Consider the following 10,125-nt stretch of genomic DNA (forward strand, 5'->3'; position numbering starts at 1 on the left):
CATTTTTAATTGCATTTTCTCAGTTATCAAACTTCGCCACAGATAAACTTAGCAGACAGGGAGAGTTCCCTTGTGTTACAGAGTACGGTGGGTGGCACTGACCCGTGGTTGGGTAACCTGGCAAGGAAAGACCCCGTTGTAACACAGCTGAGCAATGAGACCAAAGGGCTTGCTGCCACGACGCGAAGTCTGCTTTTTTGAACTGGGAACTCAGCAGAGCTGGCCGGCAACCCTGCCCAGCACCGCGGCCGAGGAGAAAGAGAGCGGGAGTCTTAGGTTACCGCACCAAGAGCAGGAAAATATGATGCAGACTTGGGACGCGGCAGCCAAACTCCCTCTCAGCAGCGCCTCCCAAAGCCAGCCACCGCCTTCCCCAGAAGGCGCAGAGTCCCCAGACCCCGGCTCAGCCGCGCCCCCAGCTCCTTTCTCTACACACAGACGAAAACGTGAGCACGGCAGCGCGGCCCAGCTGTGCCTCAGCTGACCGCCTCCTGATTGGCTGAGAGCGACGCGGGCCGGGGTGGGGACTGGCCGCCTGCGTCGCTCGCCATTGGCTCTCGGGGAACCCGCCTCTCCCTCAGGTGAGGCGGGACCGCGGGAGCGTGCGCCAGGCTCGGCGGGCGGGCGCGCTCCCGCCCCTCTCCTCCCCTCCTCGCGCGCCCCCGCCCTTGCCCGCCCCCTGCCGCTGCCTCAGCTCCTCAGTGCACAGAGCTGCCGCGTCTGAGGGTACGCGAGGATCGCCCTCGCCGGTGCTTCGGCCAGTGCGTCGGGCTGGGCCCTGACAAGCAGTCGGAAGAGAGACGCTCTGAGCCGGACCCAGAGCCCTGCGATTGCCGCCTGCTCCTCCTGCCTCTGGTCTCACGAGGGGTTTCCCGCCTCGCACCCCCACCTCTGGACTTGCTCTCCTTCTCTCTCCGCGTGTGGAGGGAGCCAGTGCTTAGGCCGGAGCGAGCCTGGGGGCCGCGGGCCGTGAAGGCACCGCGGGGACCGATTCGCCATGGAGGGCGCCGGCGGCGCGAACGACAAGAAAAAGTAAGCCCATTGCCTCGGCCGGCCGCCTCCCCGCCGGCGCCCCCGCCCGCCTTCCCGCCTCGGGCTCGCGGGCCGGCCTGGGGGTTCCGGGGGGCCAGCCTTTTTGTTTCTGCCTCTTCTCCCCTCCCCTCGCTTTCCCCCAACCTCGCTGGCCGGGCTCCCCCGCTGTCCACGTCGCCATCTTGTCGTGGGGGGTGGGAGACGCCTCGAAAGTGCTTTCGGGGGCCGGGGTCTGAGCCTGCTCGCCCTCCCCCCCGGCCGCCGGGGCCTTGCGCCGCCCACCCTGCGCGCCTCTAAACCCAGCCTGCTCTGTGGCCCCTTCCGGAGGGGACTTCACCCAGCCTGAAAGCCCCGGGAAGAGAAATGAGCTGCGGCTCGGTCGCCGCGGTCTGCACCGAGCTTCCGCTCCTTCCCGCCCCCATTCTCTCCGGTTCCATTGAAAACTCGGCCCTGGGCGGACCCTGCGTGCTGGTCCTGGCTTTCCTGTGGGCTCGGGGCCGGAGTTCCCCGCCGAGGGGCTGGCGTGGTCGCATGCGATCTTGTCCTGCGGTTGTCCATCCGCCGCGGGTGTCTTTGCCTTTGTGCATTAAGGATTTGCTGCGATGGCCTTAAGATGCTAACTTTTTAGTTTGCACGTGCAGGTTTTGTTTCGATTTGTTTTAATCGCCTTGAAAAACTTGCCTAGACTGAGAGTCAGAGTAACGGAAATTTAGGGAAATAGCAACATTTAAAAGAGAACTTCAGAATTGGATACTTGTGTTCATATCACCTGTCAAGAGGGCGCAGACGTTATAAATCGATATATGGCTCATTCATTCTTGAAATAGCTTAATGAAAATGTAGCGGCTGGTTAAATTTGGGCAGTTTTAATGAGATTGGAAAAAAGTATAGAATCAGAGCAAATGAAATACAGCAGTAAAATGTTGCAAATTTTTTAGAACTCTGTCTCATTTTCTTGAAGTTGAAGTATATTAAAGGAAAACCTTCAACGTATGTCCGAAGTAAATACTCATTCTGTTAGAACTTAATGCAAATTTGTAAATCACCTTGAAGTTTGAATCTAAGGGGTACATTATAGAAGGATTAAGAATTGTGAGTTGGACCAGTGGTATTAAGAGCGGACCTCTGCCCCCAGTTTTGTCCACTTTGGTATTTTAACCTTTGAGGAAATCATTTTAAGGAATCGAAGATTTATAGTAAGAGTTGTGGTTAGTAGACGGGCTTTACTGTTAAGTCTTTCCACCCTTCTGGGAGAGATTAACTTCCCTAATCAGTATCAGCAGAAGATAAACTTGTTTATAGTCTTGCTGTTTTGCAGATCTCTTATCTTGGTCCTTATTCAATAGAATGTTAAATTCTCTGTATACACCAGAGAAGGCACTTTATAAAATTCAAAAAGTGAGCAAACAGGTCTAGACTTAATTCGAAGACTTACTAGGAATTAATTGCAGTTAATTTTGCAGAAGTGATTACAGTGCTTTTGATGAAATGATGAGGCTGCTATATTGTAAACCTAAGGCAGATTACTTCTGTGCAGTGCCAATTTTCTGTACTTGTTGTATACTGAATCAGACGTAATATAATGCATTATGTTGTGCACCAATCACTTCCTTTTTATATTCAATATTTTACTCATTTCTTTGCCATTCATCAGTTAAGAATATCAGAAGCAGCTTTAAAATGAATGAATTAGCTACTGTGCATTAGCCCCAATTCTAAGTGAGCTCTTAGATTTTTCTCAGTCCCATATGTTATTTTCAAAATTTTCTCATTTGAAAATTTAGCAACCTTGGATCAGATGGTATCATATTTCTTAATATAGAGGTTCTTAATATAACTGGAAAATTAAGTTAAACACTTAGTAAGTGGTGGTTACTCAGCAACTTTTAGGTGCTGTTTATTAACGATGACCTTTTCTAATTAAAGTTTTCTGAAAGCAGAGATTGAGGGTCAGGGATTTTCTTCTTGTCATATTTTCATTTTAAATGAACTCCCAGAGTTGTGGTAAGGGAAACAAATTTGTCTTTTTGAAAGAAGATCTAGGAAACTCAAACCTGAGGAATTGGAAGAAATTAGAACAGAGAATGGGTATGGTTATAATAGATTTAACACAGGGCATTTCATGTCGGTCCTTTAGTTATAGGGGCTGGACTTATTTACTAGGGACATGCATATAGATTTTTAGATCTCAAAGGAATGTCAAGAGGTTCATTGTTCTGTTTCAGGCTTCAGGCCAGACTCCTTCATAGTTTTCCAAAACAAATAGTTATTGGATCATTAAAGTAAAATTTCTGAAAATAGACATTCCTTAATTTCCTTCTTTAACTTTCGCCATTAAAAGTCAAGAAGCTCCCTCACTTATTAGTGAACTTTTTTCTTTGTTACAATTTCACTTTGATTTTCCTTTTGTTTAAGGAAGTAGCATGTCAGGTGGATAAAAGAATAAAATCTGGAAACAGATCCTTCCACTTGTGAGCTTGGACAAATTATTGAATGCTTCTGAGCCTATTCGTTCCTTTTGAAATGATGATAATAATAGCAACCATCTGAGCAGTTATTATAAAGGTTAAATGAAATAATGCATGTAAAGCACTTAGCATAGTCCCTACGATAGTAATCTTGGTTAACACTTTGTGTACTTGAAATTTGGTGTTAACTGTTTATTAAAGTTCTAGTTTAAACTCCACAACACTTAAAACTCCTTTTTCAAGTCCTTCAAAGTATTTCTGTTAGTTTCTCTTCTCTCTGTCTTCATGCATCTTTTCTATCTCCTAAAAATGAAATGACTAATATTGGATTTAGAGTTTGAAAAGGGGTTCATTCCTGTTATAACAGTATATCCCTGGGTAATATTGGCATCTAGCATCAGTTATTTTTCTTGAGCGACTGATCTACTCTCTACTCTAGGCCCCCTTCTTCACAATTCCTCACCCTCATGACTTCTCCCCAGATTACTTTGAATATACTCTGGACTGTAGAGTCATAAATACATACAATATTCTATTCGTATGTTCATTTAAGCAAGATATGTGCAAGGCACTTCAGTCTTAGGATTGGCAGTAACTTAAAACATTTTTTTTCTTGATGCCAAAGTTTAAAGTAGGCAATTTTATAAAAATTAATTCTTTGTTAAAGATGATGAGTTGATAAAATCCTCTCAGGAAAGCACCTACATGGTAGAAAAACTAACCCTTGTTTATGAATTTCTCCAGAGTTTAGACATTGGCTTCTATGTCAAGGCAGGGCTTCAGGCTAGTATTTTTGGTCTGATTTTTGTCACTCAATTTGTATGAAATCCTTATTAGTGAATTCCTTCACATATATGTGTTTACTGAACTCTCAGGTTGATTTAGACTAAGAAGTGTGTTGCAGTTCATTCCTGTGGTACATTGCAAAGCACCTAGTGCAGTTTGGAGAATGTCCAACCTTTCTACCTGTTAACATCCATTGTCTTTGTGGGTCTAATGGTGTCTGGGCTCAGGGTTTAGATTTCGTGGTTACATTATATTGTTGTATGTCAAGAATGGCGTTTAGGGGCTGGGCGCGGTGGCTCATGCCTGTAATCCTAGCTCTCTGGGAGGCCGAGGCGGGCGGATTGTTTGAGCTCAGGAGTTCGAAACCAGCCTGAGCAAGAGCGAGACCCCGTCTCTACTAAAAATAGAAAGAAATTAATCGGACAACTAAAAATATATAGAAAAAATTAGCCGGGCATGGTGGCGCATGCCTGTAGTCCCAGCTACTCGGGAGGATCGCTTGAGCCCAGGAGTTTGAGGTTGCTGTGAGCTAAGATGACGCCACGGCACTCTAGCCCAGGCAACACACACACACAAAAAAGAATGGCGTTTAGGAGGCTAAGTGGGATTGGGATTAGTCTCTTGACTGATTTTTTTCTGAGGTAGTCAAAATAGTTTATGATGTTTGTTGGTGAAATAAAAAATTGTTAATGTGTGGATGTTAAAGATTTGGATGAAATTACTGTGTTTGTTCACAGTTGCCTTCTCAATATATAATTTTTTTAAAATTTAGATAGGTACTTGAAATATTATATCCCTTTTTATCTAAGACTGTTAACTCAGGTCTGTTTCTCAATCAGGAGAAAATAATCTAAATTCAAACATGTTGGATTAATTTCCTATCAAGAAATTGATTTTAATTTACAAGAAGAAAATTCTTTTGTGTGGTTTTTTTTTTAAACTTCAGGACTAGTTATCCAGTTAGTTATCCAGCCTTTTGCTACTTGTGGTGTATGTTTTGTGTATGTTTTCAGCGTAACTCTAGAGTATTGGAAAGAGAATTTGAAACTAAGATAAGCCAATCTTCTTGTTGCTTAGTATTTTGGGTAAAAGTTTGTTGAGAATGTTTAAATTAATTATAAATTTTGGAATTTTAAAAATGATTGTATCCCTCAGTCCCTTGGCACATCAAGGATTAACTGTTTTGTATATGCATTGAGTTTTATGTTAATGTTCATGTGTTCTGCAGTAAAAATTAATAAACCCATATCTATTTGCCAGACATGATCCTTTTAGAAATATCTAACATATGAAATCTGAATTTGTAAAAACAAAAATTAAGTGATTACCTCAGGACTATTTTTTCCCCATAGTTTTAGAAGTGATTGTGGGTTTTTTTGGTAAAAAAAAAAATTAACATGAAATTTCCTATCTTAACCATTTCTAAGTGTATAATGTAATAGTGTTACGTATATGCACATTATTGTATGACTAATCTCCAAAAGTTTTTAATCTTGCAAAACTGAAACTATACCCATTAAATAACTCTCAATTTCCTCTTCCCCCCGGCCCTTGGCAACCACCATTCTACTGTTTCTGCAAATTTGACTGCTCTAGATACCTCATATAAGTAGAGTCATATAGTTTTTGTCTTTTTGTGACTGGCTTATTTCACATAACATAATGTCTTCAAGGTTCAACAAACCTTTTGTTGGATATTAGAAACATTCTAATTCCACGCTTTTAGTTATTTTCAAGTATATCCTTACTGTTGATTATAGTCACTTTGTTGTGCTATTACATATTGTTCATTCTATCTATCCAACTATAATTTTTGTACCCATTAACCATCCCCCCTTATCCTCCCCTCCCTACTACCCCTCCCAGCCTTTGGTAATCACCATTCTACTCTCTCTTTCCATGAGATGAATTGTTTTTAATATTTAGCTCCCACATATGAGCGAGAGAATATGCGAGATTTGTTTCTGTGCTTGGTTTATTTCACTTAACATAATGTTGTTCTCCAGTTCCATCCATGTTGTTGCAAATGGCAGGATTTTGTTCTTTTTTGTGGCTATATACTATTCCATTGTGTATAAGTACTACAATTTGTCCACTCATCCATTGATGGACACTTAGGCCGATTCCAAATCCTGGCTATTGTGAATAGTACTGCAATAAACGTGGGAGTACAGATATCTTTTCAATATGCTGCATTCCTTTCCTTTGGATATATGCCCAGCAGTGGGATTTAAAAATTTTTTAACTATGGATGAGTATGGAGTAAAAACTCAAAAGCCCCCTTCACCACTACTATTACAATCACCACCACCATCTTGCTCAAAGAATCACTCTTACTAGTTTAGTGTGTCTTGTAGACTCTTTTATCCACCTTTACATAATTTATATACATATTCTGCCTGGTTCTGCATGTTTTATGTACATTATCTCATTTAAGCCTTTTTCCTTTAAATTATATCTTGGTTATTTTTGATTGCTTGTACAAGAGTTACTTCATTCTCTTTAACGATAATATTATATTCCTTAGCATGGATGTACCATACTTTATTTAATCATTCCCAACTGATAGACATTTGGGATGTTTCTAATGTATTGCTATTACGAAAAAGACACGATGAATATCCCTGAATATATAAATATATAATCTTAAATATTTCTTCAAAATCATAGCAATACATATTAGGAAAATACAAAAGGTATACTGAAAAAATGTGCTCGTAATTCTACCACTTAGAGATAACCACTGTTAACATTTTAATGTATTTTCTTCCATATCTTTTTTCATATGTGCACATGCATGTGTTTTCATTAGCCAAAATTATACTGTTTGGCATATTTTAATATTCTGTTTTTTCACTTACTGTGAGCATTTCCTACATTTAAATGTTTTAAAATAGTATTTTAATTATATACTATTATATAGCTTAGAAGCAATATAAGGCAGTATTTCTTAGTGATTAAAAGCATGGGATTTAGTAGAGTGCCTGGGTTTGAATCTAAATTCTGTCACTACCTACTTAGTGTGACCTAACTTTTCTGTGTTATGTAAATTCTCTGTGCCTTAGTTTTCTTGTCTATAACTGCCTTGTAGTTAATATATATAAAGTGCTTAGAAAAATGCCTAGCACACACATGTATAATAGTGTTTGCTATTGTTAACTTTGATATTATTAATAGTTGCCTTGTGTTAGACAATTATGTTTCTAAATATTTGTTACTATAAACCAATGTGGTGAGCTTCTTAATTCATAATTAGGAATGCAAAGATTTTAAATATTAGGTAATTAAGTATGAAATGTCCAATTTCCTTACGTACTAAGTTTGACAGTTGGTTATTTCTGACATTTCACTTTGACACTTCTTGTTTTATGTTTATTATGAAGGTACATCCTCAGTCTTTGAAACGCATGTTTTTTGGCTTATTATATTTCAAATTTTTTAGAGCAATTTTTGTGAAACCATGGATAAGTAAAAAATTCATGTTATTTTTGAATATAAGTTCCATCATGGAACCAATGCAGCACAGACAGCTGGAAATATCAATGAAGTGTTTGGGAAGGATGTGGCTAATGAATGCACAATACCTCAATGGTTTGAGAAGTTCTGTTCTGGTGATTTTAATCTTGAAAATAAGCCACATGGGTGACCCAAGACAAAGGTGGATAACAATGAGCTGAAAGCTGTAGTGGAAGAGAGTCCATCTCAACCTACCTGTAAACTAGTAGCGAGGTTCAACGTTACTACTCCAACAATATTGGACCATTTGAAACAACTGGGCAAGGTAAGGAAGCTGGATAGTATGGGTTGTGCATGAATTAAACAAGCATCAGAAGAGAAATCCTCTCAAAGCTTGCCTTTCTTTGCTGTCAGGACATAAAGGTGAAACATTTCTGCAGTGTATTGTTATATGTGATGAAAAATGGATTCTTTTTGACAGTCGCATGCATGCGGCACAATGGTTGTACAAAGGTGAAGTGCCTAAACATAGTCCAAAACAGAATATTCACCAAAGAAAGCCGAAGGTATCTCTTTGGTGGTGCAGTATTGGTATCATCTACTACAGCTTCATGAAACCTGGTCAATTGATTACAGCGGATGTCTACTGCAACCAATTGGACTAAATGAGGAGGATGCTTGAGATTAAGCAGCCAAGATTGGTCACTAGTCAGGCAAATCCTCTTGGAAGACAGTGCTCGACCATATGTCGCACAAACAGTGCTGCTGAAACAGAAGCTGGACTTGGAAGCTCTCTGTCATCCACTGTATTCACCAGGCCTTGCACCAACTGACTACAACTTCTTCCAGGCTTTGGACCACCTCTTGCAAGGAAAAATATTCCATTCTCAAAAATGCCTTTAATGATTTCATGGCCACTCTCTCTCCAGGCTTCTTTGCTGCTGACATAAACAAGCTACCGTTAAGATTGCAAAACTGTGTTGATAGTTTAGGCACATTGATTAATTGTACAGCATCTTGTTTGAGATATAATAAACTATACTTTTGATTTGAAAGCAGATGTTTTGGATTTAATGACTTAATGTTAAGGTGTTCTTGATAACTAAATAATTTGATTTTAGATGATTGCTTAATAGTTTCATTTGATTTTAGAGGATATTTTATTATGAATAATAATTTACCATCGGATGCCAAGACTTTGGTATATGAAAAGTTTGATAGATAAAAATTCTCATAAGAACTTCTTAGTAGAGGCTGATATATCATCAGGATTATTCTGATGTTTGCACAACCTTTAAGAATTTTCTTTTAAAAATTAGTCTTATGTTTTGATCCATTGCAATTATTCTCACCATAATTTTAGGGAAGTTTAGAGTCTCTTGTATGGATTAGGGTTTTTGTCTCATCTCTTTAAGAAAAAGATAGTAATGGCTAGGAGCTTAGACTGTACTAGCTGTGTGATCTTGCATAAGTTGCTTTATCTCTGTAAGTCTTACTTTACGCATCTATAAATTGGGATGATAAGAATAATTGCCTTATAGGGTTGCTATGAGGATAAAATGAGATATCAACCCATGTGAAACATTCAGAACAGTTCTTGGCACAAAGGAAGGGCTTAAATAGAAACTATCCTTATATTTATGTTATTATAATATTTAATAAATTGTTTTTAGAAGAATTTCATTCCCTTGAAGTATCATTATATTGTTTAGAATCATTTAAGCCTTCTTTGTAATAATCTGACAAAGGCTAATGTCTTTTGGGTCAAGCCAACAGTGACCTATAATAATGGTAGAAGAATTACTGATGCTTTTCCTTTACTTTGATTTTTTCCATGAATATCTGGACTTGCAGATTAAACCAAGATACTGTTTTTTTTTTTTTTTTTTTGCGTAGACATGTTATTCTAAAATAATTATTTTCTATAGTGATAACAACATGGAAGAAAAATATTCTCTTCAAAGGCATTTATTTGGGCTATAGGATGGGAAATTAAGAAAGCTTACTTTTCCATGTTATTTTGGTGTGAAGAATCTCATTAAATATCTTTTCACTTGTTAGAGGAAAGTTGGAAAGTGCTTGCCTTTGTAGATAACATAGTTAAAATATTTAAATAGTTAATGGTGTCAAACCAGTAGTCAAAGCCTTCACTGAGAATGGAGGAAGGGATGTTTTCTTGGATTTTGTGAATAAATGGATTTATTTCAGTGGTTCAAAAAATTTCTTCGACCCTTGACCACAACTCTAGCACCTAGCCACTATGGCCTATAACAGATTATTGTACATTCATTTATTTTTGCAACAAATTCACAGATATTTGTGCAACTAATTTATTGAGCACAGCATTGAATTGTCGATGGCTCATGGCACTGTTGAATATATG

General features: G+C 39.3%; 1 protein-coding gene across 2 annotated transcripts in view; it reads left to right on the forward strand.

The window, feature by feature from the left end:
- The first annotated feature begins 552 nt into the window (after positions 1-552).
- Positions 553-10,125, forward strand: part of HIF1A (hypoxia inducible factor 1, alpha subunit (basic helix-loop-helix transcription factor)) — a 44,379-nt gene continuing 34,806 nt past the window's right edge. The window contains exon 1 of one of the 2 annotated variants that reach the window (XM_012656163.1): positions 553-1,032. In XM_012656163.1, coding sequence (XP_012511617.1) covers positions 998-1,032 — 35 coding nt within the window. In that variant the 5' untranslated portion in view covers positions 553-997. The remainder of the gene's footprint in view (positions 1,033-10,125) is intronic. The other variant, XM_012656162.1, reaches the window with a different exon arrangement.

The sequence above is a fragment of the Propithecus coquereli genome, unplaced genomic scaffold (assembly GCF_000956105.1).
Source record: "Propithecus coquereli isolate 6110/MARCELLA unplaced genomic scaffold, Pcoq_1.0 Scaffold5, whole genome shotgun sequence".
NCBI lineage: Eukaryota > Metazoa > Chordata > Mammalia > Primates > Indriidae > Propithecus > Propithecus coquereli.